Source organism: Pan paniscus, chromosome 17 (assembly GCF_029289425.2).
Source record: "Pan paniscus chromosome 17, NHGRI_mPanPan1-v2.0_pri, whole genome shotgun sequence".
Classification (NCBI taxonomy): Eukaryota; Metazoa; Chordata; class Mammalia; order Primates; family Hominidae; genus Pan; species Pan paniscus.
In genome coordinates, this window is record NC_073266.2 from 92,103,238 (window position 1) to 92,131,011 (window position 27,774).

Genomic DNA, 27,774 nt, shown 5'->3' on the forward strand with positions numbered 1-27,774 from the left:
CATACCCAAGACTGGGAAGAAAAAGAGGTTTAATTGGACTTACAGTTCCACATGGCTGGGGAGGTCTCAGAATCACGACAGGAGGCGAAAGGCACTTCTTAGGTGGTGGGTGGCGGCAAGAGAAAATGAGGAAGAAGCAAACCCCTGATAAACCCATCAGATCTCGTGAGACTTACTCACTATCACAAGAATAGCACAGGAAAGACTGGCCCCCATGATTCAGTTACCTCCCCCTGGGTCCCTCCACAACACGTGGGAATTCTGGGAGATACAATTCAAGTTGAGATTTGGTGGGGACACAGCCAAACCACATTAGGCAACTTGTGCAATTTTTTTCCTCTGTTGTTACTTAGGATCTTCCTGTGAATATCAAATTCATCATTGAGGGGATGGAAGAGGCTGGCTCTGTTGCCCTGGAGGAACTTGTGGAAAAAGAAAAGGACCGATTCTTCTCTGGTGTGGACTACATCGTAATTTCAGATAACCTGTGGATCAGCCAAAGGAAGCCAGCAATCACTTACGGAACCCGGGGGAACAGCTACTTCATGGTGGAGGTATCCACAGACAGCAGTGCATGGATGGAGGCCTGTGGGGGTTGTGAATGGGAGCACCAATCCATTCTGGGATCTTGGAGAGGAAGAAAGAAAGCTTTCCTGAGGGCAGAGGCCTTACCTGGGACACACGGCCTCAGGGGAGGTGGGGTGGGTGCAGAGGTCTTGGGGTTTGGGGAGGTCATGAACCCCCAACACTTGGAGTGGATGTGGCTATGTACCTTGTTCTGGAGAGGGGATTCACAGGGGTTTGTGACTTACAAAGCAAAGCTTGGAAACTCTGGCCATGGGATTTGCAGGCAGGTATGGCAGCCACAGGGAGGTAAGCAGACTGCGCGATCAATGCAGGGGCGACTTTGCTGTGTCCTGCTCCCAGCGTGGGCCTGCTGGCCACAGTGGCAGGAGACCCCCGTGCCATGGTCACAGGGAAAGAGAAGGAGCATTGGTGTTGCCCGAGGCCAGCATCTGAATCCTAGCTTCTACCATGCCCAGCCTTGTGCAGGTGGTTTCACCTTGAGCCTTGGTTTCCCACCTTGAAAGATGGTACAATAACGCCCCCTCCCAGGATGACTGTGTCATTACATGCAGCCTTTAGTTGAGGTTTGACACATAATCAGTTTCCTTCCCCTTTTCTCTTTTTCTAGTAATACAGGCAATCTGTGATAGTGCATAAGACATAGAAAGTCCCTCCTGGGTAAATAGCTAATTATTTCATCATTTCAATCTGTTTTCTCATATAACAATGTGTAGGCTGATAATCCATGCTCTATCCAATCCCTAGGCAGTTTTGAGATTCAGATGTCAGCACATACACGGAAACACACATGGCTATGCGTTTGAAAAACAGTGAGTGCCTTCTATTTGTCAGATAGGAGGATGCTAAGTCCCAGGGGTATAGGACTGAATAAAGTAGTCTCTGCCCTCAGGAAGTTTACTTCTAGTGAGATACAGATACTAAAGAGATGTGGGAGTGACAGAGAAAACAGGAAGCAGGGACTGTCCTCTGGAACCCGCTTTCAAGAAACATGGCTGTGAAAAGTGGGAGAGAGCTGGGATGATGGCTAGAGGAAGCCCTTGGGAGGCAATAGACAGAGGGAGCAGTTGGAGACCTGGGAGGGAGGGGGAGAATTTTTGAGAACAAAGGCACTGAGGAGGTGGGAGGGGGCAAGCTCCAGACCCAGGGGAAGAAAGTAACCTCTTCTGTGAGGGCCTTGGGTAGGTAGAGAGCTCCAAGTCCTAGAGCTTCTTCCCTCTTAGCCTCCATTTTTTTCTGTTTAGTAGGAAGTGAGTGTATCTGCAGAGAAGTGATGGCTTGAAGTGGTCACTTTGGGACAGGGGGAAGAGAAGGGATGGGAGGATGAAGAAGGGCCAGGCAGTGGTAAGGTCTGGAGTCATCTGTCCATGCAAATTGCTGGCTTTCTGCAGCATGCTCAGTGGCCAGGGACAGAGAAGCCTGGCCCAGGGGTTGAGGTTACCCCAGAGGGTTGTGGTGGAGAAAGTAGGGAAGAGCTCATCAAGGTGTTGAGCACAGAGGGGCTGAGGTGATCAACGGTGGTATTCAGGTTGAACAGGGGAAAAAACAAAGGCAGGAGGGCAATGTGGGACATCTTGGAAGGGTCAAGGGACTGACGTCTTAATGAAGACCGAGAACAGGTGGTACAGCAACGTTACAAGAGAGGACAAGGGGAGCTGTCATCAGAATGTGAGACAGCCAGCTCAAGGTTTCGAAGTGAGACCGTCCACACTCCAGAGTAATTTAGCTGGCATTATTGCCTAGTGAACGGAAAGTCTTAATGCTAAAGTGACCAAACCGAAGATTGCTCTGGTGCCACATTGAAGATGAAGGGGAACAGAGAAAGACCAGCTGGGCAGGAAGGATGGGAGGGAATGAACTGAAGAATCAACTTCAAAAAAGCCCAACCTGTAGAAATTGGTAATTGATTGGATATGGCGTATATAGGAGAAATCATGCTGGTAGGAAGTAATTGCAGAAGAGATTGAGTTTGGGTCTAGATCTCCTGAGTTTTGGAAACTGGAAGCATGCTCAAGTGGAAGGCACCGTAAGCATTCCAGAGTTTTAGGTCTGGTGTTTAAGTAGAAGGTCAGACCTCCAGGGATGAACATTGAAGGGCATGGATGTATTAATAGTATCTCTGCCCTTAAATTAGCGTGAGCACCGCATGGTCAGAGATAACCAGGTCCACACATGTTTGTGTCGTTCCACATTGTCAGGCTTTTACTGATGCTATCTCAATAATAAAAGCCATGGGCTCCATGGAGTTCCCAAGGAGGCAATTCTCCTTAGTGACTCCCATTCATTCAGAAGTCAGAGTGCAGGCACACAGGCTCAAGCTACTCCACAATGCAGTCAGTATTGTAAAGCATACATTGTGGTATACCTAGCCGATATGTGAATGTTATAGACTGAACATTCCACAACAAACAAAGTAACATTTACCATCAAGAGAGAAGGAGCTGGGCACAGTGGCTCATGCCTGTAATCCTAGCACTTTGCGAGGCTGAGGCGGGTGGATCACCTGAAGTCAGGAGTTCAAGACCAGCCTGCCCAACATGGTGAAACCCTGTCTTCATGAAGAAAATACAAAAAAAAAAAAAAAAAAAAAAAAAAGCTGGGCATGGTGGCGTGCACCTGTAGTCCCAGCTACTTGGGAGGCTGAGGCAGAAGAATTGCTTGAAGCCGGGAGGTGGAGATTGCAGTGAGCTGAGATCGTGTCACTGCACTCCTGCCTGGGTGACAGAGCAAGACTCTGTCTCAAAATAGTAATAATAATAATAATAAATAATAAAAAAAAGAAAAGAAAAGTGATAGGAAAACAGGTTAATGAACCAGTCCAGGGAGAGTGACGTAGACAAAAAGAAATCCTGGCTTGGCCCGGGTGGTCCAGTGGTCTTGTAAGGAAGAGCCTTTGATCTGGGCAGAGCCTTTGGTGGCACATGCTGGGCGCTTAGCACAAGTGACAGCAGGACAGTGTCTGTTAAGTTTTGAGCTGCTGACATCCTGGTCGTTTTATGACTGCCAAGTCCTCTGATAAGAACTGATAGTGGAAGAATGTGTTTGGCTATGTCCTTATCCAGCTGGAGGCAGTCTTTATTGATCAGGCAGAACATCTAGTCCCTGTTGGCAAAGTCCCTTAGGAAAAGTAAGATGGAGTCTTTTTCTAAGATGGAGTCACTTATGTCAAGGGTGCCATATACATAGACACTATCCTGTGAGCTCTTGAAGCTCAGGTAGAGGAAGGATGAACCAAGTATTAAGCTTTAGAGGTAGAGGAAGAAGAGATATTATTACAGGAGATATCAATAGAATTGTCCTGCAGGTAAGAAAAGAAGAAAGAGAAGAAAGCTTCTCAGAAACCAAGGGAAGAGAATTTTTCCAGAAAGAGGAGTGATCAACAATATGGGATGAAACCAAAAGGAAGACAGCTGTGTAAACGTCAATCATTTGGCCAAGGAGAGCCTGGTGATCTTGGCTAGAATAGAGTTGGTGGAAGAGCTGGGGAATGAGTCAGTTTCAGGGGATTCAAGAGATGGTGGCAATGAAGCAATCGACAGTGGGTAGGAAATCCAGTCCCCATGACTGAGAAACACGGAAAGTGAAGTCAGGTCTGGATGTCACCTACCTGAGTTCTGAGGGACACACGCAGATATGTATTTCACCATGTGAAATGCTTACACTAAAGGAACCAAGGCAGGAAGTATATCTCTTACCTTTTATCTACTCTGCAGGTGAAATGTAGAGACCAGGATTTTCACTCAGGAACCTTTGGTGGCATCCTTCATGAACCAATGGCTGATCTGGTTGCTCTTCTCGGTAATGCCTTATTTTGTTTCACTTTTTAAGCATCAGGGATCAACTAAAAGACAGTTCTACTTGATTTTATGTGCCTCTCCTTGCGTTCTGAACCAGCTTTGAACAAGGGTGTAGATGCTTAGATTTTCCTCCCCTTGGCAAACTGTTCCCTCCACTTTTAAGTAAGTCTGCATTATTTCTTTTCATGGACTGAAACTCTTCTTCAGTTCATCCATTTTGTTTTATTGGACATTGTGACACATCCAGCCATACTTAAGGACAAGAGGGCAGAGACTCAAAGGATACAAAAGACTGACAGGCCACCCTGACTCCCTTACTGGTGCTCCTAGAATGCCAGGCCGGGTGGAGGTGTGGTATTCCCAAGCAGCTGAACCACAAGTTCAACTTCATTAGACCTGGCATGACTTTTTGACTGAAGATAAATCAACAAAGGGATGATCAAAAGGGAAAGGAACTAAGCAACACACCAGGTGAGGCCCTTCACCCACTTTCTCAAGAGCATCTTGTTTTTCACGACAGACTGGCCCTTCCGCAGACCAGCCTGCACCTTGTAGCATGTGGGTTCTGGGTGCGGGTGACCAGGTATGTCCTTGCTCTGCCACAGACCACCTGTACGACCTTGGTAAGTTACTCGAGTTCTCTAGTCTTTGGTTTCTCATTTGTAAAGGGGCACAATCGTCTGTTCACCTAGTATTGCTTTTAGGATGCAAAAAGGTGATGTGTGCAGAACACTTGTCACGGTGGCTGGAATGCAGCATGTCCATCAGTGAGTAATGGCCTGCCCTGGCCTGACTCCAGAAATGGTGTCAAATATGTCAGCACCACTTGGCTTCATTTTTCAAGGTTGCTGTGGCCCCGAGTGGCACAGCGACGCCGACGAGTTCCCCGATTATCCCGGTGCTATCTTTGATTTCCCATGGATTGCTGGTGTGTGCAAGAGGAAGTTGTATGTTTTTCTCGGGGAGGCTGTTTGCCCAGGCTCAATTCACCTGCAGCTCTTCTAGGCATCAGAGCTGCCCATGGTGGGTTCCCTGGGAAGCTAAGGAAGTTTAAACTCCAGGGACCTCACTTACAGGAGCTCCTTCCACAGTCCCTACTCATCATTTTATATTCATAATTTGGTGTTCTTTTAAAAAAGAGGTTCACACATTACCTATGTTTTAGACCCTGCAAAACCTCGCTGTGCTCCACGTGGCATGTATAGCTCCTTTATGCAAATTTCACAACATGGCCAGGCATGGTCACTCACGCCTGCAATCCCAGCACTTTGGGAGGCCAAGGTGGGTGGATCAGTTGAGCTCAGGACTTTGAGACCAGCCTGGGCAACGTGGTGAAACCCTGTCTGTACAAAAAATACAAAAGTTAGCCAGGCATGATGGTGTAGGCCTGTAGTCCCAGCTATTTAAGGGGCTGAGGCAGGAGGATCGCTTAAGCCCGGAAGGCAGAGGTTGCAGTGAGCTGAGATAATCGTGCCACTGTACTGCAGCCTGGGCAACAGAACGAGACCCTGTATCAAAAAAAAAAAAAAAGAAAAAAAAAAAAAGAAAAGAAAAATAATAGAAAAAGCAAAAAAAAAAAAAATGTTTAATAATGTGCCCCTTTTGGGCAGACAAATTGCCAGAAAGCATTTACTCCCTTGGCCTCAGTAGTCCAGGCCATGGTACAATCAGCCCAGATGGCCCAGGTGTTGGGAGGATCTTTTCAAGGTCTTCAGCATCATTTTTAGTTGCACAGCTTTCTCCTTCATTCTCCCAAACTGAATAATGAAATTTACCTATATTTCTACGATCTATCTAGCTATCCATCTATCCATCTATTATCTATCCATCTATCTTTCTATTCATCCATCCAACTATCCATCCATCCATCTATTATCTATCCATCTATCATCTTTCTATGCATCTATCCATCCATTATCTATCTTTCCATCTACCTATCATCTATCCATCCATCCAACTATCTGTCTATCCATCCATCTATTATCTATCCATCATCTTTCTATCCATCCATCCATCCATTCATCCATCCATCCAACTATCTATCTATGTATCTATCTATGTATCTATGTATCTATCTATCTATCTATCTATCTATCTATCTATCTATCTATCTATCTATCTATCTATCTATCTATTCTTCTATGGCCTTCTAGTTTTCCTGAAATGTAGCTCTTGGATGATATTTCCCATGCTTGACAATTCAGACAGAATACACCCAGCCATTTTCCCTTAAAGAGTTTAAATGGTTTCCAGAAGAATCAGATGGTATGCAACTCACGATTTTGGGGAGTGGAGGTTAATTTTCTGTTTTACCAGAATGAATGTTTTCTTCCCTAGGAACTGCATCTGAAATCTTTACAGCACATTTTGCTTTTCCCACAAGCATGATTGCTGCATGGCATCTTTTTCAGCTGCGTGGCTTCAGCCAGGCATCGGATTCCGTGCAGCCCCACAAAGGCACATTGCTCTGCTAAGGAAGAGTTGGCTCGGGCTCATGAATGAAGTCAAAAACGTGGTTTGACTTTCTTTAGTTCTTGATACAAATCAAATAATCAATCAACAGCATAGTAATTTCTGGATTGTGTCCTCTATGTGGTTTTCATATGTTTTGTACAAAAACATAAGGACATAGTGTTGAGCTTCAGTGTTTATGAGATGACAAGCAGGAATTTTGCTTGCCGACAGGCTGGGCTGTAGTGGAGATGCCCGGACTTCCAGGGCCCCCTGATGTCAGGTGAGAGTCGGCTGTGCTGTGTCCACTCCTGCAGGCTGACAAGCAGGCATACACACTAGTCAGGATGTGGGAATCCACAGGCAGCCCTTGCCTTGTGCAAGCCTCCTCACCTCTCTGTCTCTGCTGTGATCATGAACAGACAATAAACGCTAGTGAGCACCAGCTCTGTGAAATGCATGATAACCTCCACTAAGGTACAAAGCAAAACCAGGTTAGTTCCCTGTCTGAAAAGGGGCTTAGTATGCAGGGGAGGCAGGAGCTGCTAAGAGGATACTTGGGTTTACAAATCGAGCTCTAACCTTCTGTAGTTTCCCTTTGCAGACACTTTCCTATTCTTTGCATTTCCCTAAAAGCCATAAAACAGAAAAGGCCATTGCACCAAGGGCATTTTTATAAGCACCAAATATGTGATGTTATTTAAAATGTTCAAATCCAAGATGGCTGCTAGGCATGCAGGATTCTGTTTCCTGTGGGCAGTTTTCAAAGGCACCTTCTGCCTTCCCCGCACTTCCCAAGAAGGCTGTGGTAACTGCAGAAATGACATCACATCATGATTACAAGAGGAAAATGAACAGGAGGGGAGGGGACGAACTCTTAAGCATACTATTTTCATTCAAATGCTTTCAATATTAAAGAACTAGGGCAAAGAAATATGGAAAATGGGATCTGTGAAGCAGCATTATTTCTGAATAGCACAGACATCAATGGCTCCCCTTTCCCTGTGATGGCATTTCAGGCAGGGCCAAAGTGACTGAGCCGTACTCCACAGCTCTCTAATCAGATTTTTCTGCAAGCAAATTAAAAGGGAAAGGAAGGCCAGGTGCAGTGGCCACAATTGTGCCACTGCACTCCAGCCTGGGTGGCAGAGCAAGCTCTGTTTCAAAAAAAGGAAAGAAAGAAACAGAGAAAAGGAAGAAAGGAAGGAAAGGAGGGGAAGGAAAGGAAGGGAGGGAGGGAGGGAAGGAAGGAGAGAAAGGAAGGGAGGGAGGGAGGGAAGGAAGGAGAGAAAGGAAAGAAGAAAGAAGGAAGGAAAGAAAGGAAGGAAGGAAAGAAAAAAGAAAGAAGAAAGAAAGAGAAGGAAGGAAAAGGTAAATGAGGAAATCCTTTCTCTTCCTTCTCCCAGTCCAGCAATAGGGAAGGCTGCTTTGTATACTGAGAGAATAAAGTTGTAATTTAAAATGATGCCGAGAACAGAGGCCTGGATCGTTTTGCTAGTGGGTACAGTGCGTGCTTAGAAGGCACGCACTCTGCAACTCTGTCCTTACACAGAAGACTGTCAGCAGAAGTTTAGGGACATATGCTCAAGAGGAGATCTCATGATTGCATTATCAGTGGGGACTCATTAAGCTGCCCTGGAGACATTTTTGTGTCATTTATATCAGTCTACTTCCTGGCTGCATTTTGCCTTTGATACGCATTTTCTCCAGAGAGTGGGCAGTATTTACTAAATCTCAACATCTGCTGCTCTTATGGATATTTAGTGATGATTTTTTTCCATTTGTATTGATCTCCAAACTCTTTCATGAAGAGCATACTAGTGTATACAGGGGATTTTGTGGTCATGATGGTATCTCATAGAGTAGACCTGAAGGGTATAATGCTTTTAATTAAAAATGAGTCTTTATTATAATATACTGTGTGTGTGTGTGTGTGTGTGTGTGTGTGTGTGTGTGTGTGAGAAGGGGAAGAGAAGTTGAGAAGGGATGACAAAAATTTTTGGTTTCTCAGGTATGTATGTATGTAGGTGTGTATACATGTACTTGTGTGTGTGTGTGTGTATATACATAATTTTTTTTTTTTTGAGATGGAGTCTCACTTTGTCACCCAGGTGGGAGTAGAGTGGCGTGATCTGGGCTCACTGCAACCTCTGCCTCCTGGGTTCAAGCGATTCTCCTGCCTTAGCCTCCCCAGTAGCTGGGACTACAGGCATGTGCCACCATGCCCTGCTAATTTTTTGTATTTTTAGTAGAAACGGGGTTTCATCATGTTAGCCAGGAGGTCTCGATCTTCTGACCTCGTGATCTACCTGCCTCGGCCTCCCAAACTGCTGGGATTACAGGCATGAGCCACCGTGCCTGGCCGTATAATTTTTTTTTTGAGACGGGGTCTGACTTTATCACCCAGGCTGGAGTGCAGTGATGTGATCATGGCTTACTGCAGCCTCAACTTCCTGGGCTCAATGATCCTCCCACCTCAGCCTCCCCAGTAGCTGGGACTACAGGCATGTGCCACCATGCCCTGCTAATTTTTGTATTTTTTGTAGAGACAGGGTCTCGCCACGTTGCCCAGGCTGCTTGGGAACTCCTGGGCTCAAGCGATCCACTTGCTTTGACCTCCCAAAGTGCTGGGAGTACAGATGTGAGCCACCGCACCCAGCATGTATTTTAAATGTTTTATAATGAACACATATTACTTTTAAAATCAGGATAAGACAAAACTAAAAAACCTTGTTTATGTATAAAAGGCATAGCCGAGAACGTGAACGTGATGCAGGTAACTCACTCTGACTTCATTTGTTGCAGGCCCAGGTGTTTTCAGCCACACCTTTGACAAGGTGAACACTAAAGCAGGGCTGACTCCAGCTGCGTGAGCCTGGTGACCAACTCCTTTCTCTGACAGTCACTTCTTGGATGGAGTTGCTGCCAATGGCTTTGGCCACGGGGACCCAGACAGTCAAGAGGCCTGCTGCAACCCTGAAGTGTCCTCCCACAGTCTGGCTCCAGGACCACAACATTGGCACACTCCTTTCTACCTGGCTTTGTTTTCTGTGTGTGTTTGTAGGTAGCCTGGTAGACTCGTCCGGTCATATCCTGGTCCCTGGAATCTATGATGAAGTGGTTCCTCTTACAGAAGAGGAAATAAATACATACAAAGCCATCCATCTAGACCTAGAAGAATACCGGAATAGCAGCCGGGTTGAGAAATTTCTGTTCGATACTAAGGTATGGCCACAGACTGATGGATAAGCTGGAAGAGGCATGAGGCTAGTATATCATATTTTCCCTCTGTCTAAGTCATTGTCTGGTGCTAATCTCCGTATCTTAGAATCCAAAGCAGATGTGAATTCCCAGGCATATTTTTGACATTCACAGCCACTTCCCCGTGGGCTGGATCAACCAGTCCTTTTTCAATGGGGTCTAATTGGCACTGGCTTCTGGCACTTAACCACAAGCAGTTACCTATTTCCCAGCCATGTTTTCCAAAGCTGTTCATTAACCTAAATCCCACGTCAGCCTTCAGCCAGTGAGCTGGACTTCTTACCTTTTCAAAGACCAAGAAAAGTCTGAGATGATTCCAGCTCCAAGACCTCTAACTGTTCATTTTTCCAGACAAAACCAAGAGCCTTAGGGGCTAATCTGTAAGTGAATACATCATTGCCTCAGTGGACTAAGTAAATACAAAGCTGAAAACATTCCTTATAGGCAAATTTAGAATTGTTTTGCTTTTCTCCTCTTCCTCTTTCTGGGCAGCATGCTTGCCTGACAAGGTGTTTGGTAGCTAGGGCTGGTTCCTGGGGAAGGGGCCGAGAGGGGGAAAAGCCAGCTGAAAAGAAGCGGTAGAGTGAATTATTATGAAGCAGGCATCTTCTTGCAGACCAGCTCCAGGATGGCCAGAAGAAAGAAAACTGGCTTAAACATCTGAAGAGTTATTTGATGTCTTCTGAATAAGAAAATGCTTTCATTACATAAGTTATTATTGTAATTTGGGGTTAGAAATTTATAATTGAACCCACATTTCTGAAAGGGCTCCTTTATCTATGGCCATACCACATTGAACGTGCCCGATCTCGTTTGAAAGGGCCCCTTTGCCATTTGTTAACTGAAAACTGCAGATCTTGGGCAAAGAGGGGCACTCATCAATGGTGAGCATTGGTAGTGATGGGTAGTGAAGGCATCTGAGGACAGCAGAGAGTTTGTGTCCTGAGGAAAAAGTCCTTGCGTGAGGCACAGCTGAGTAAGGTGACAGTTAACGTGTCCTGAATGGTGTCTCAGAGAGGCAGAGGGTGGTAACACAAGCAACCCAGGTCCACTGGGTTCTAATTAAGCATCCTTTGGATAATTTTATTTTAATATAGGAGGAGATTCTAATGCACCTCTGGAGGTACCCATCTCTTTCTATTCATGGGATCGAGGGCGCGTTTGATGAGCCTGGAGCTAAAACAGTCATACCTGGCCGAGTTATAGGAAAATTTTCAATCCGTCTAGTCCCTCACATGAATGTGTCTGTGGTGGAAAAACAGGTAACAAATGCTTATTGTGACAATAACATGTTTCAGTAACATGGTTTCTGAATACCGCACATCACGGCTTAGTGAGCAGTGAGGTTGCTACCACTGGAGTATCATTTTTTTCCAATACAAGAGGAGTGGAACAAATGTCAAGAAACCAATATTGCCCAGTGCAGTGACTTGTGCCTGTAATCCCGGCACTTTGAGAGGCCAAGGCTAGAGGATCCCTTAAGCCCAGGGGTTTAAGGCTGCAGTGAGCTATGGTAGCACCACTGCACTCCAGCCTGGGTGACAGAGCAAGACACTGTCTCTTAAAAAAACAAACAAAAATAACCCAGTCTTTTCCCTCAAGTATATGCAATTACAGCAGTCAGATAAATAACCATTTGAAACTAGTGTGCTAGGAAAATTTGAAAGTTAGATGGTAGATATAAAAGCAAGATTGGTTTACACATAGATGGAGTAGGGACCTGCCTATGCTTGGACAGAAGCAGAAAGTCTCAGGCCTCAATCATTAGATCTTCATGATGTCTGAAATTAACACTTTGGAAGCAGCCATTTTAAGGAAAATATTTTCTAGAAGGAGTTATGTGTCCAAATTACCAACCAATCATCAATTTGCCTCAAGTTAGTTTAACAGAAAGTAGACTCTTGAATGAATGAGCTGAAGAAATATTTCATCCCAACAGTCATTCTCTCTCCATCCCATTATCCCCCTTTATTGTCTTGTTAGCACTAATTACATTCTAAAGTAGTCTCTCTTTCTCCCTCCCGGCCTCCTCCCCTCCTCTCTTCCCTCCCTCCTTCTTTCCTTCCTTCCCTGCCTCTCTCCTGCCCTCTCTCCTCCCTCTCTCCCTCCTCCCTTCTCCCTTCTCCCTTTCCTTCCCCCTTTCCTTCCCTTCCCTTGCCTTCCCTTCCCTTCCCTCCCCTCCCCTCCCCTCCCCTCTCCTTTCCTTTTTCTTCCCTCCTGTTCCTTCCTCCCGCCCTCCTTCCATCCTTCCTTCTCCTCTCCCCACTCCCCTCCCCGCCCCTCTCCATCCCCTCCCCCCCTCCCCCTCCCTTCCCTTTCATCTTTCTCTCCTTCCTCCCTTCCCTTCCTTCTTTTTGGAGGTGCTACCCCCTTTTCTCACGACATATAAACTCCATGAGGGCAGGGCCTTCCTTGTCTTGTTCACAGCTGTATCCGCAGCACCTAGAACAGTCTCTGGGACATGACATGTGTTCTATAAATGTGTGTTGAAGTAATTAATGGAAGAAATTTGAGTATGGCACCTCCCCGGGAGGCTCTCAACAGTAACAATGAAAAAAGAGCAGGAGGGGAGAGAAGGAGGCTGAAATGAGGCTCCTCCATAGTTGAGCCTGGAGTTGCTCCCACGTCTTGGAAATTTCCCAAATGCTTAATGCTTCCAAATCATTCAGAGGGTACTGAGGAGTCCAAAAAGAGGATGATTCAAAAGAGAAGTCCTGCTGTGTTAGGCTTCATCACTTTCAACAAGCGATGCTCCAGCACCTCTGTGTGTGTGAGACACTGTGGTTGGAAGGGGGTGGGCCGGGGCCAGGATTGCAGGGTAGAGGATAGAGGGGAATCTCCCTCTGGGCACAGCCCAGGGTTTCCTGCTCTCAGCACTGAAGAAGGATCTCACTCTCGCCCTCTGGCAGAGTGAAGGGAAAATCACAACACTTGCATGTGTCAGGCTGGGGCTTCAGTTTCTTGATGGAAGAGGCTATATTAACTGTATTAATCAGTTTCTTGATGGAAGACTATATTAACTGTATGAGAGAATAACTTGACACTTTCTCTTATCATTGAAAACGTCACCTTTTAGGTGACACGGCATCTTGAAGATGTGTTCTCCAAAAGAAATAGTTCCAACAAGATGGTTGTTTCCATGGCTCTAGGACTACACCCGTGGATTGCAAATATTAACGACACCCAGTATCTCGCAGCAAAAAGAGCGATCAGAACAGGTGGGACCTTAAGATCTTCTGACTGGCCAATCTGCACTGGGACTCAGGGGTGGTACCCGTGGGACCGTGGGTAAAGCAGACACTTTTAAAACTCAGAAATCAACTCTCCTTTTAATACAGAGCACATTGTTGAATGCATGCCATGTGCAGGGCACGCTATACACGCCATCTCAAGTCATCCTCCCAGTGGCCTTCCCCATCTAACAGAGGAATAAATGCAGGCTTACAGACATGAAGTATTTTGCCAAAGGGTGCCCAGCTCACAAGGGGCAAAGCCTGTGTTCAAATTTAAGTCTGGAGACCTGAATTTTGAAGAAAATGATGGACTAGAAAATCTTCAACCCCCTCCCCCTGAATACGAACTCATAGAAATGCTGGCCAACATGTAAAAACATCCTTTCAAAACACAGATTAGCCCAGGTGTGATGGCTCAAGCTTATAATCCCAGCAGTTTGGGAGGCAGAGGCAGGAGGATCGCGTGAGCTCAGGAGTTCAAGACCAGCCTGGGCAATATGGTGAGACCCCCATCTCTATAAAAAGTATAAAAATTAGCTGGGCGTGGTGGCACATGCCTGTAGTGCCAGCTACTCAGGAGGCTGAGGCAGAAGCATGGCTTGAGCCCAGGAGGTTGAGGCTGCAGCAAGCTGTGATCATGCCACTGCCCTCCAGCCTGGGGGACAGAGTGAGACCCTGTCTCAAAAAATGAAAAACAAAAAATACAGCTTAGCTTGTATGACATCAGAGGAAATCCTTCAGGGTTGAAAATGAAGGAGAAGCTAAACTCTAGGGGAGTAAAAAAGCAGACCCTGGGCTGGCCGGCAGGGATCTGCTCTTCCTGGTCACAAAGAGACTGGGGCTTTAATGGCCTTGGGCCAGAGTGAGGCAGGAAGTTGAAAATGAGACCCATTATATACAGGCAGGGCATCCCCGGAGAGCCACACCTATCCTGTGTGTGTGTGTGTGTGTGTGTGTGTGTGTGTGTGTGTGTGTAAGCTTGACTGCCTTTGCTTGGACGTTGGACGGACACAAGGTCTCCCCTGAGAATTTTTAACCATGGACCCTTGCTCCTGTGGGTTTGGGTGTTTAATTTTACCTAGTGTGTGGTCTGGTTCTCACTAGTGCCATGGCTGGACTGCCTGCTGATGCAAGCACAGCACTGCCCAGGAGGACACAGCCCCCAGGCAGGCCAAGGAGATTCCACAGGAGCTTCTTGGAGATGAGCTCACTGTACACAATTGCAAAACACATGAGAAACCCAGTTCCGGTGTGTCTGACCCTCAAGCCAGTGGTCTCTTCACAGTGCCACATCGCTTCCCCAGAAGGCAGCACAGCTCTATTTGGAACTTCTTTGGTGGTGCCTGTTTTAATTCCATGCACTTCAAGGTCCTGCGTAGAGCCATGTGCTGGGCTGAGCAGAGGGTGTGTACTTGGGTGCTGGCTGTGGCGTCAGGGAGCAGGGACACCCAGTCTTTTTGGCTTCTGCACCAGGAGGGGGACCCTGCCAGCAATAGCAGAATGGGGGCTCTTCCCAAAGCAGGGGGTTCTAGGTCTCTCCCAAAGCTAGGTGGAAAAGCAGTGGCATGCATTTAGGTAGACCTATGGCATCCTATTACAGATGAGGCCTGAGGCCTGAGGCCACATTGGCTAATGGTGGCAAAGCCAGAAAGGGAAGCCCAGATCTCCTTGAGGCACTAACTCTCTCTCAGGGTTATCAGTACAAGGGACACAGACACGGAAAACTACAGATCAAGTCCAAGACAGGGAGCCATGCTTCTTTCCATCACCATTCCTGCTGCCCCCAACCTTAGCAGGTATTTCACCAGTAAACTTTAGGATTGAAGAAATGTAATGGCAGCTGAAGAGAGGTGTGTGTTTGAAATACCCAGGTTGACAACAATAAATAGGTCTGAAATAGCCTTTCAGGAATGCATAAGACACCTTGCGGTCTATTTGTGTGCTAAACTGGTTCTGCGAACAAGGTACATCACTTCGATTCACATCCACATCTTGCTTTGTGAATACAGAAGAGGTGGCATGTTCTCTCTGGTTTCTTTGTTTCATTTTTCATCCCACTCCATCACTGGCAGCATGTCCGGTAAGCTAGAAGGTTTGAACTCATCTCTTTCTAAAACCTACGATAGCAGTTAAAACTATTTTGTGCAATACTTTGAAAATTGCCAGAAACATTGTGACATTTGAGCGATAGTACAGCTATTGGCATATCTGTCACCAAAAAACCCAAAGAAGTCCCACTTCCATAATATTTAATTCATGAAGAAACAATATAGGGACATTGTCTTGTGTTGTGCCAAAAATGCATGACCTCTTGCAATCACGAGATAACATCAGACAAACCCAGAGTGAGGGATATTTTACAAAACTACCGACTGATAAGCTTCAAGATGGTCAAGGTCATGAAAGACAAGGAAATACTGAGAAACGTCTGCAGCATACAAGAAACTAAGAAGCAATAATAAAAATGCAGTGTGGATTCTGGATCAGATCCTGGAATGGAAAAAGGGAAAGACCGGTGAAATTGAAAGTCTGGAGTGTAGTTAACAACATTGCACCATTGTCAGTTTCCTTGTTTTGATCATTTTGCAATAGTTATATAAGACATTCATATTAGGGAAAGCAGAGTAAGAGATAGATGGGAGCTCTCTCTCTACTATTTTTGCAACTTTTCTAAATTCTACACTTTTCTAAAATTAGTTCAAAATAAAATTTTTATTTACAATTGTATTTATTTATTTATTTAGAGACAGAGTCTCGCTCTGTCACCCGGGCCTGAGTGCAGTTGCAAGATCTCGGCTCACCGCAACCTCCATCACCCACGTTCAAGCGATTCTCCTGCCTCAGCCTCCTGAGTAGCTGGGATTACAGGCATGTACCACCATGCCCAGCAAATTTTTGTATTTTTAGTAGAGACGGGGTTTCACCATGTTGGCCAGGCTGGTCTCAAACTCCTGACCTCAAGTGATCCGCACACCTCAGCCTCCCAAAGTGCTGGGATTATAGGCATGAGCCACTGCACCTGGCTCTAAAATCTTTTTTAAAGTAGGTAATTGTGAAGAAGACATCCATAGTTTTCTTCTTGACTCTAGTGTCTATCTTAGAATATAGTTGCATGATATCAAGGGGCTTCCTTACCCCAAAGCACCAAATCTAATGGTAAAAAAAGAAAGATTAACAAGGAAAAAGAGAGAGGAAGGTAAAGGAGGCACTGACCTTGAGGAGCTTCCTGGGGGTGTTCTTGTCCTTACCCTATTCAAATGCCTTCTTTTCCTGTTTCAGTGTTTGGAACAGAACCAGATATGATCCGGGATGGATCCACCATTCCAATTGCCAAAATGTTCCAGGAGATCGTCCACAAGAGCGTGGTGCTAATTCCGCTGGGAGCTGTTGATGATGGAGAACACTCGCAGAATGAGAAAATCAACAGGTCAGCTGATGCCTGTGCAATGTGCCTCTCTCTTCTTCCTTTACTGCACACACCCGGGTCTACATGTGGGTGAGCTCCTGTTCAATTTATGCGAGAATGGAAAATCGTCCAGACTGGGGGCTTAAAGAGCAGACATTCATTCCTCACAGTTCTGGAGCCTGGATGCCCTAGATCAGGTGCCAGGCCATTTGGATCCTGCTGGGTATGGGCTGTCTTCCTGGCCGTCCCTGTGATGGCGGGGTTAGGTGGTTCTGGTGTCTCTCTCTTTATAAGAGCACCAGACCCATTGGATTAGGACCCCCATTTTAACCTCATTTAACCTTTATTATCTCCTCCAGGCCCTGTCTCCAAATACAGACACACTGGGGGGTTAGGGGTTCAACATAGGACTTTGAGGAAACACAAATGTTTAGTGCATAACAAAAAAGGCTATTAGGAATGTTTGCTTTATGCGCTACTGGCAGATACTACAAGATCTCCTAAGCATCCCAGACTAGTGAGAAACAAGAAATTGTTTGACCCTGATATCCATATCAGTGATAAGAAATCAAGGAAAATTGACTTTTGGATTTGAGTCTAGGACTGATTCTCATCTTCTTAATAATAATAATGCAATTTTCACATGGAGCTTACTAAGTGCTTTTCATACTGGAATCTCAGAAGTATGCCAAATAATTTAAATGGAATTTATAACATCAAATCTTCCTGTCTAAATGACAGAATATTTTTCCTCCTTCATTTGAATGGAAATTGTAACAAAATTTCTCTTTGTTTTTCCTCTTCTTAGGTGGAACTACATAGAGGGAACCAAATTATTTGCTGCCTTTTTCTTAGAGATGGCCCAGCTCCATTAATCACAAGAACCTTCTAGTCTGATCTGATCCACTGACAGATTCACCTCCCCCACATCCCTAGACAGGGATGGAATCTAAATATCCAGAGAATTTGGGTCTAGTATAGTACATTTTCCCTTCCATTTAAAATGTCTTGGGATATCTGGATCAATAATAAAATATTTCAAAGGCACAGATGTTGGAAATGGTTTAAGGTCCCCCACTGCACACCTTCCTCAAGTCATAGCTACTTGCAGCAACTTGATTTCCCCAAGTCCTGTGCAATAGCCCCAGGATTGGATTCCTTCTAACCTTTTAGCATGTCTCCAACCTTGCAATTTGATTGGCATAATCACTCCGGTTTGCTTTCTAGGTCCTCAAGTGCTCGTGACACATAATCATTCCATCCAATGATCACCTTTGCTTTACCACTCTTTCCTTTTATCTTATTAATAAAAATGTTGGTCTCCACCACTGACTACAATGATTTCCCCGTGGATTCATTTTCAGAGGAGTTACTAAAGCATGGTACTATATTAACCTCTTGCCTCCCCTTCATTTATTTTTTCCCACTTCTTGAAAAGTTCCGAAGCTGAAATGATCAATATTCATACCCGTATGCCATTTGGGAGTCCTTGTGCAAAGATGAGTATTTTTTTTTTATTCCAAGCTTCTTTACCTTTCCTGAGATCGATGCCACCTTGTCAGCTTCTCTGCCTCCCGTTCCTTCTTCCTGTCCCATCAGAAAAGGCCCACTCTCTCTCTGTCCAACATCTGTGCACAGGTTGCACCAGAGCAGAATTAATCCTGATAGAATTTCTCTCACCCCATTGGAGTTTTACTCAATGACAACATCTAAATTGCTCAAAGCTTTTAATAGCATCAGTTTTAGATAGAGAACTAATCAACCCTGACATCAGTAACACACGCTAAATTTAAAGCCATCAGCTAATGCTGCATTCATTAATCATTTTAGTTAACCATCATGTTTGGCTTGATTGGATTTGATGGTGTAAACAACAACAAAAAAGACAGTCATTTTTCTACAGTTGAGTGTATATAAACAAATTCAATCTTTATGAATTTATTATTTAAATCACATTAATGGAGAATCATTTAGGGGCTTATTAAATTTTTTTCTATTATGACTCCAAATAAAAACAAAGCAGAGGGCCAGGTGCGGTGGCTCATGCCCATAATCCCAGCACTTTCGGAGGCCGAGGTGGGCGGATCACCTGAGGTCGGGAGTTCGAGATCAGCCTGGCTAACATGGTGAAACCCTGTCTCTACTGAATATACAAAATTAACTGGGCATGGTGGTGCATGCCTGTAGTCCCAGCTACTCGGGAGGCTGAGGCAGGATAATCGCTTGAACCCAGGAGGCGGAAGTTGCAGTGAACTGGGATCATGCCACTGCACTCCAGCCTGGGCGACAGAGCGAGACTCTGTCTCCAAAAAAAAAAAAAAAAAAAAAAAAAAGCAGAACACATTTGCGTTCAACTTTTTTCCATCACTCTGTTGGTTCTTGAGATGTCAGTGTCGGTTTAAAAACGTGCTGTACCACCTTTAAAAGGACTGGAGCAGGCAGTCAGTGATTCATTTCACCTTGACTCTAGTCACAGAAGTGGACCCAACTGAGGGCTCAACCTAGTTGTGGGCATTTGTGAAGGATTCCAGTTAGTGTTTTCTTTGGAAGCAGGAGGCTTCAAGCCATCACATCTCCAATTCTATAGAATATCAAGTCATCGTTAAAGAACAGCAGCAGGTGTTTGATATTTTGTGCTATAAAGTGTAGTTTGCGCTCATCTAATTATGCAGGGTTTCGTGGTGTTTCTCGATTTTGTTGAACCTACCTGATGCATTTGGCATTGTAGATAAGGACTAACAGTAAGAGAGATTTAGAGTCTTCATGTTAGTCCATTAACATAAGTTTATTATAAAATACACTGTAAGCATTTCTGACTAATGTACCATCAGATTTAAGAAGTTACCAAACAATATGTATTCGCTGATCTTCATTCCTGCTGAATCTGAGACCAGCAGTGTCTCAATTATTACGTTGCTGCCAGGAGAGAAGGGGAGGAGAATGAATAGTTATGGAAGTTGTAGAATCTAGGATATTCCAATCCTGGATTGCCAGAGTTCAGAGTCCATGTTTTTCTGTCACCCAGGGTCACGACTGGTCTCCCCAGCTCTTCCCTCCTGTTTTTCCACCCAATTCTAAGACCTGTGGTGACCCAGACCCTACCCTGATGTGGGAGTCAGAAAGGAGTATCTTCCAAGCTCCTTGTACTCAAAGGGATAAAAGAAAGCTACTCAGTTGTTATTCAGATATATTAACCAGCTATATGGAGGCAAAAAAGGGAGAGAGAAATTTAAATATTTGTTTTTTAACATTTTAATGATGAAATATATGCACTTGGACAAAAATGATCACCCAGTATAGTTGGGTGTACATTGTGGCATGCCCATCAGGGGGACTTTGTTGTATTGGAGGAGGGCAATGTATCCGGCTTTGTTAGTAGACGTAGCGCATTAAAGCGTAACTATTGTGATAAGTTTAGGGGTTAGGAATATCATTTGAGTTTGGTAGATGCTTTTCTGGAAAACAATGAGGCTGGGAATGTTTCTGGCTTTATGTTGTATTCATAAAAATAAAATGTACTGGCTTGGAAACTTTGGTGATTGTGCGTCAGACAGTGCAAGAGCCCTGGTCAGTGACACTGTTCCTTTGCACTTGCTGCTGGGAGAAGGGAGTGAGCGAGGGCTCCCCCGAGGGCTTGCTCCCGGACACTTCTCACTGTTCACACTCATGCTGGGAACTCCGTGGCCTTTGTACTCGCCAGATGCCCATGACTCCCAACCCAGCCCCCTCTTCCGAGAATCAGGCCCACCCATCTTCCTGCCCATTTCACATCTGAAACTCTACTCACCTAGCATGAAAACTTCCATCCATTCCTCGAGCCTGTTACCCCTCTGGTGCTCCCTACCTTGGTAAGTGGACCATCGGCTAGTTGATAGCAGAGCCCTGCATCGTCTTCCACACTTCCCTCTCTTTCCAATGCAATTCAATATCAGGGCCAGTCCAGCCCGTTTCTCAAAAGCCACCACTTCCTTCTAGTTCCACTGTCACCTCGCATAGCTCATAAGCCAACACTCTTCAGTTTTGCTGGGTTATTGCAGAGGCCCCTAACCAGCCACTGCTTACACGATAGCCCCTCTCACTGTACATGCCATGCGGCAACTGGCTTGTCCCTCTCACCGTGCTTAAAGCTCTCAACTGGCGACATGGTCTGAGGATGAAGTCAGACATCTCAAGAAGGTCTACAAGTCCTGCTCAACCTGCTCTCTGCTTACTCTTCTGGCTTGCTCTGCCCTCACTAGATACACCCTGACAACCCCATCCTTCAAATCCTCCCAGTTTCACAAACACCCAAGAGCTTCCCTGCCTCAGAGCCTTCTCAGAGTCTCTCCCTCCTCCAGCAACACCCTTACAACCCCCTTGGTCTCACTAATACCCCTCCCACCCACCCTCCACATTATTCTTCAAATCTCAGCTTAGTCGTAATTTTTCAGGGAAGCTTTTTCTTATTCCTCATGAGTAAGTGAGGTGTCCCTATTATGCTACCATAGTCTCCATAGTTCCTTTGTAGCATTTATTATCATTGCCATTAAATACTTAGTCAAGTACCACATACTGACAATTTGGCCAACAACAAACATATATGACAGTGGTCCCATAAGATTACAATACCATATTATTACTGTACCTTTTTCTATGTTTACATACATAGATACTTACTACTGTGTTGCAACTGCCTACAGTATTCAGTACAGTAACACACTGCACAGGTTTATAGCCTAGGAACAATAGGCCACACCATGCTGCCTAGGCGTATAGTAGGCTATGCCATCTAGGCTTGTGTGGGTACACTCTAGGGTGGCTGAAGATGTCCAGACACACATTTCTCAGTATCCCTGTTAAGTGATGCATGATTGTATTTCTACAATTTGAAAACTGCCAGCTCTCCTGCTAGACTGTAACATCTTTACAGGCAGAGATTATGTCTGTTTTGTCTATCCTGATGTCTTGAAGGTTCCAGGCATACTGTATGTCATCAGGAAACATTTAAGTGTTGAAATGAATGATTTCAACATTTGTATCATCCATTCTCATGCTGCAATGCACACTCATGATTTCTGTGCATCTCTCTCCCTCCTATTAAACTTCACGCTCTATAATATTAGCGACCATATCCTACTAATCACTGTACTTCAGGCATCCAGTGGGGTGTGCTGCACACATTAGATAATCAGTATGATTGCTAAAATCTTCCTCTTGACTTTGCAGCTGCGATTTGTGGGGTCTTCCCTACCAGGTGTGCTATACCCTTCCTGGACTTCTCTCATCTTTATACTCTCCACTTCACATTGTTCCTAGTTTGAAACCTTCTTGGGAGCAGCTAGTACTGGGGAGAAGCACAGAAAACAAGCCATGCAGAGGTGTCAATGGCTAATAACTGTTCGATGTGTTAGGCTTCCCAGCAGTGCTTGTATCTTACCAGGGGCCACACCTTCATTCAGAGGCCACAAACTGGAAGCCTGGGAGCCCTGCGCTGGCTCCCTCACCCCCGCTGATGTGGCTCTCACGGTGTCCTAAGCACTTTTGAATGGGAAGCTGACATTCCAAAACTGGAAGATTTCACACACACACACACACGATTCCTCTTGAGCAATCAGAAGACAGAGTGAGATGACACTGCTCTGCCATTCCTGCAGGTGACGAGAAGCTAAGCTGAGGAGAGCACGAAGCCCAGCATCTGACCATTTATTTAGACATGCTCAACAAAGTTCTTAGAAGAAGCAGAGTAAGGAGAAAGCTCACAAAAGAAAACAAATGCTATTTTATCTGACTTCTCACTTCTACGGATAGTTGTTTTCACTTAAAAACAAATCCCCAAACTGTTTCATGATAGGGCCAAGTGACTTTTAAACACAATCTAGTTTAGTAGATAGTATACTATACTATTTTAAGGGCCAGGCGTGGTGGATCCTGCCTGTAATCCTAGCACTTCGGGAGGCAGAGGCAGGAGGAGACCAGGAGTTTTGAGACCAGCCTGGGCAACATGGGGAGATCCTGTCTCTTAAAAAAAAAAAAGTGTACTATACTATTTTAAATGTCTACTTTTAAATGAATTCAGTGTTATCTGTTATTTTTAATGTTATTTTTCAGATCAAGTTTGAATATTAATTGTACATGTAATGGCTAAAAAATTAAATCATGATTTGAGATCCTGATTATACAAAACACTTGTTTCTATCTTAATGTACGATGGTTAGATCTAGCATAACTATGTTAACGATCTGTAATACTACTGCCTTTCATAACGAAGAAAAACTTAAACCAAGTTCTAACATTAGCACATATTCCTTCTGCTCTTCCACTGACCAACTTTGTAACATCTACATTCTGTATTGCAGAGCACTTATCTTACTCTTTACCATGTTGAGAAAGCTTTCTTCTTTAGGAAGTAAGTTCTTGTAAGGCAGAGGTTGGGTCGGATATGTTCTATACTTTGCTCAGCTCCCCAAAGCCCTAATCAATTGATAAAATACAAAGACAAGAATGCAGGAGATTTTCTGAAGCAACAAAATGATGCATTCTTTTTAATTCCTAGCATGATGTAGAAGAGAAGTGATGGCAGGTGTAATAATTTCTTCTCTTTTTCTTTCTTTTTTTTTTTTTTTTGAGATGGAATTTCACTCTTGTTGCCCAGGCTGGAGTGCAATGGTATGATCTCGGTTCACTTCAGCCTCCGCCTCCCAGGTTCAAGCAATTCTTCTGGCTCAGCCTCCCAAGTAGCTGGGATTACAGGTGCCTGCCACCACACCCAGCTAATTTTTTTGTATTTTTAGTAGAGATGGGGTTTTACCATGTTGGCCAGGCTGGTTTCGAACTCCTGACCTCAAGTGGAGGTCACCCATCTCGGCCTCCCAAAGTGCTGGAATTACAGGCTTGAGCTACCATGCCTGGCAAGTATAATTTCTTAACAGTTATGATAAGTAAACGCTTTGGAGCTATTTTAGTTTGGATAGAATTGAAAAAAATGTCATTATGTGGACAAATTTTATTTAAAAACATTATTCTAGTGTAATTCCTTAGGCAGAATGAAAAAAGATGTCAGATAAATTATGCCTTTGACTATAACAGAAAATCTGAAGCTTTAAATCATCTCACCTCCCACACTGAAATTCACCAAAACAGCATTCGAGAAGAACTTAGATTTAAAATTCTAGTGTGGGTGGTTAAATGTTCATAGCATATTCTTATTGCCATTGTAAGTACGCATTTGAATGGAATGACAAAAAATGTTAATTTAAAGGAAATGAAACTTTAAATGACAGTTAAATTAGTCATCAAAAATGACTAGTCACCAAAAATGACCAATGCTTCCTTCAAATTTTAAATAATTATAACCAAATAAAGGAAGCCACCTACAGTTTATTTAAAATCCCACTTTCAACCCCAGAAGGCAGAGTTCAGGGATACTTTAGCAGGTGAAGTAAAGTAAGGGGAGGCGGCTCTGAAAAGGAGAGATAACAGAGAAAAAACAACAAATTCAGCATACTCTGCCTAAATCACTGGTTGATCTCTGAACTATGCATGTATGAGGCAGATTCAATTCTTTCAGCGAAGGCTAAAGAACTACATGAGATTTTAGTTGTTCCCCATGAAAGGAGAGACAATGTAGGGAGTGTGAATACAGCCAAAGGAACTACCTGCTAAAACAAAAGAAACAAAAAACCCTCTAATGCTTGTCGGAGGAACATAATAGAATCAGGAATGTCTAGAATACAACCACAAGATTACTAGACATTTAAGAAATAAGAAAACATGAGTAATAATAAAAATAAATGGGAAAAATTAATGAGAATTAACCTCAAGATACACCAGATACTTGAATCAGCAGACAAAATTTCAAAGTAGCTATTATAATTGTGCTTAAAGACATAAACGAAAATGTACCTGTAATAAATAAGCAAATAGGAAATCTCATCAGAAACAGCAATTGTAAGGAAAAAAATAAAATTTGAGAACTTAAAAATATAATATCTGAAATAAATCACGAGATGATTTTAACAGAAGGTTGGAGGTGACAGAAGAAGGAATCAGGGAACATGGGAGACAGATCAATAGAACTTATCAACCTGAAGGTCAGAGAAAAAATAATGGAAAAAGAGGACAGAGGTTTGGTGAGCTGTGTATAATATCAAAAGGTCTGACATATTTAATTGGAAACCAAGAGAAACAGAGTAAAAGAAAATTATTTGGAGAAATAATCATCCCAAACTTTCCAAATTTGGGGAAAGACATATATTTACATATTTCTAAAGGTCAGAAAGTGCTGAGCAGGAAAAATCTGATGAAAATCATGTCTAGTCATATCACAAATTATGGAAAACCAAAAATAATGAGAAATTCTTTAAAGCAGACAGCAAAAATGACAAATGACACATAGGGAAACATAAAGGCAAGCAAACATCTGAATGGCCTCTGATTGCTTATCAGAAGCAAATGGAGGCCGGAAGACATTTAAATATATATTTTAATTTAACAAACATCTCTTATAGATGGCAGATGGGTAAGATTTGCCTCTTAATCCATTCTGGCAATCTCTTCCTTTTAAATAGAATGTTTGGTCACTAACATTTAATGTAATTAATAACAGTTGAATTAAGGCTTCTCATTTTGCTATTCATTTTCTCTATGCTTTATAACTCTCAGCTATAAACCCTTTTGGAGGTTATATGTAAAAAATATAGGGGAACAAGACAAAAAAATGAGTGCAAAAATATGAGTAAGGTCTGATTATTGGAGGGAAGTATTATAACCTGATTTTGATAATTGCATTGTGGTGGTTCAGAAAAAATATTCATAAAACCATAAAATATGGTAAAATGTGGATAATTATAGAATCTGGGTGAGGGGTATATGGAAGTTCTTTGTCCTTTTAATAAACTTTATGGTAAGTCCAAAATTATATTAAAATAAAAATTATAAAGCAAAAAAAATGAGGCCAGAAATTAAATGCTGTCTAAATTCCCGGTGAGTCTGAATGATTAACTTGTAAGACGAAAATTAAACTTAATATTTTTTCTTGCTTTTTTATCCTAATTAGGGAAAACACACCATTGATCATAAATTCAAAAGTTCTTCTGAGACGGTCCAGGTGTCCATTCTTCCTGTTGACAAATGTCTCCTGTAATATTTTTAGCTTCAGATGGGTGAGAAATGTAGTGAAAGGGAAACTTGAAATTAGTTAGCCTAAAGCAGAACTCCTGAGGAAGAGGATCACTTGGGAATGAGAGTATATACCATAAGCTATCATTCACTGCTCTTGGCCTTGGAAGAAAAGATTCTGGTTTAAATTCCTTGCTGAAGAGGCAACATAATATAGCACAGTGGTTCCCAAACTTTCCTCCACGTTGGAAGTACCTGGGGACTTTAAAAAGTACTGATGCCAGGGTTCCTCTTCCCCTGCCCGATTTTCTAATTTACTTGCTATGGGGTATCACCCGGGAATTTTTTTTAAGTTCCTGAGGTGATTCTAATGTTCAGCAAACTCAGAAAGCACTGGTGTAGAGGTGAAAGTGTGTTGAATGGACTCTGGTTCAAATTTGGACTCCAGATTTTACCAGTTGGATAATCTTGGGCAAAATACGTTATTTCTCAGATCCTTGGTTTCCTTAGCTGTAAAGTAGGAATGGGAACATCTTTATTGCAGCGTCGTTGGCAGCACAATGACAATATATGCAGAACACTTAGCACAGTGCCTAGCACGCAGTAGACACTCAATACATGGTGTTACTTATTTTTGTTATTTTAATTTTCTATTTTTCCATTTATAAATAGATAAATATTCCACAAACAATTTCTTAAAGAGGAATAATTAGAAATCAACTTAAATGTGCTGCTGGGGTGTGTATAATGCAGCTACAAGTTGGGATCCTCTTTGTTCTGAAGTTGAAGTCTCTTGCTAGAAGTGTCCAGGTACAGGAAGACAGTAGCAGTGAGGACCCAGGTCACCACACGTTCTTGGTATTATTACCTCTGAAATCTCAACAGAGAATGACAGATGTCATATTGTCCTTGCACTTTTTTTTACTTCATTGATTGAATGTATTAAATTAGATCATCACATTCATAAAGATGAAATCAATCATATTTGTTGAGATAACTAAACTATTGGCTTCATACCCTGGATCCATTTCTCCTTTTCCTTCCTAATTCTTACTTTATTCATGTTTCCATCCCTTTCCCACTCAGCCAAGTGCCACAGGTAGAGCTGACACCTTCCCAAGATCCAGGTGGTCTCTGAGGCCTACAGGTGATCCCGTTCCTGTTTGCAGTGCTTAGCTCAGGGTACACATGTGAGCCACTTCTGGCCATGGGATGTGAAGGCATGCTTGCTGGGGGCTTTTGGGAAGTTCCTTTTCTCTTAAGAAAAAAATCGTAAGAAAAGGAGTTCTCTTTTTTCTCTCTAGATGTTATCCCTGGAATCACTCTAGCCATCTTACTACAGCCTGATGTTCAATCGGGCATTGAGAATTGAAGTGCAGAGTGATGAGAAAAATCTAGGTCCTTGATACCAACATTCAACTCCTGAGTCAATAAATTCTGAAGCCTCCTTTATGTCTGGATGACAAATTTGTGAGCTGATACACTTTTTTATTGATTAAAGTAGTGGAGGTTCATTTCTATTATCTGCAGCTAAAAGCCTCCTGGTATAAGTGCTTTGTGTTATCCTTCCAATTATTCTACATTTCACCATCACTTTCAAAGCAGTAATATTATACATTTCTAATTTGCATAACTTACTACAGTTTTCAATTTTTTTTACCCTAGTTAACACAAAGTACTTGAAGTGAATATCATCTTTATCATTATTTTATTTTCGTAATAAGAAACTGAGGCTCAGAAAGTTTAGGTAACACAGTAGGAAATGATGAAACTGAAAGAAGAAATCATGTCTATTTGATTGTTTTTTTCCTGTAAAGACAGTCATTAATGCTCTTCACCAAATGTTTTCATTTCTTCTGACACATGCCAAGATCGCACTTCCCCATCCTTTTGAAGTTACTTGCAGCCGTGATAATTGCCCTGGCCCAATGCAATGTGAACAGGT

At 43.4% G+C, this 27,774-nt stretch overlaps 1 protein-coding gene across 7 annotated transcripts in view; it reads left to right on the forward strand.

Moving 5' to 3' along the window:
• The window catches only part of CNDP1 (carnosine dipeptidase 1), a 62,131-nt gene that overhangs the window by 32,595 nt on the left and 1,762 nt on the right, over positions 1–27,774 (forward strand). For 2 of the 7 annotated variants that reach the window (XM_055102365.2, XM_055102366.2), the window contains exons 6-13: positions 354–554; positions 4,299–4,383; positions 9,898–10,058; positions 11,192–11,356; positions 13,171–13,312; positions 16,607–16,754; positions 18,172–18,232; positions 27,693–27,772. In XM_055102365.2, coding sequence (XP_054958340.1) covers positions 354–554; positions 4,299–4,383; positions 9,898–10,058; positions 11,192–11,356; positions 13,171–13,312; positions 16,607–16,754; positions 18,172–18,232; positions 27,693–27,772 — 1,043 coding nt within the window. Of the gene's footprint in view, positions 1–353; positions 555–4,298; positions 4,384–9,897; positions 10,059–11,191; positions 11,357–13,170; positions 13,313–16,606; positions 16,755–17,541; positions 18,072–18,171; positions 27,773–27,774 lie in introns of those variants that run through there. The other 5 variants (XR_010110174.1, XM_055102368.2, XM_003827298.5 and 2 more) reach the window with 5 other exon arrangements.